General features: G+C 70.0%; 1 protein-coding gene across 1 annotated transcript in view; it reads right to left on the bottom strand.

The window, feature by feature from the left end:
• Positions 1–335, bottom strand: part of WNT6 (wingless-type MMTV integration site family, member 6) — a 13,168-nt gene extending 12,833 nt beyond the window's left edge. Inside the window, exon 1 of the mRNA XM_009324848.1 lies at positions 259–335. Within this exon, the coding sequence (XP_009323123.1) occupies positions 259–335 (77 nt within the window). The remainder of the gene's footprint in view (positions 1–258) is intronic.
• Positions 336–387: the final 52 nt, after the last annotated feature.

Genomic DNA, 387 nt, shown 5'->3' with positions numbered 1-387 from the left:
TCTTTCCACAGGACCTGGGTGCCCCGTACTCCCAGGGGTCCCCCAGCCTGCTGTCCCCAACACGCTCATGTGCCCAAACCCCAACAGCGTGGGGGTGCCCCCGAGCTGGATCTACCTGGCCAGCGAGCAGCGGTCCCCACCCAAGGGCTGCCCTCAGTGTGGGGGACTCTGTCCCCAAGCTGGGGTGGGGGGACCACCCCCAGAGAATGAAGGACCCTGCGCGCCCTCCCGGCACCCACCCCGGGATGTCCTACTCACCACCAGAGCCCGATGATGTTGGCGGGGCAGAGGAGGATGAAGAAGAGCCCCAGCTGGGTCCGGGAGGAAGGCAGCATCCTGCCAGGGCGAGGGGGAGCGCCGAGCCCCCTCCGCGCCCCCCGCGGGGAG

This window comes from Pygoscelis adeliae, unplaced genomic scaffold (genome assembly GCF_000699105.1).
Source record: "Pygoscelis adeliae isolate BGI_AS28 unplaced genomic scaffold, ASM69910v1 Scaffold346, whole genome shotgun sequence".
NCBI lineage: Eukaryota > Metazoa > Chordata > Aves > Sphenisciformes > Spheniscidae > Pygoscelis > Pygoscelis adeliae.
This window is presented reverse-complemented; position numbering and strand designations above follow the sequence as displayed.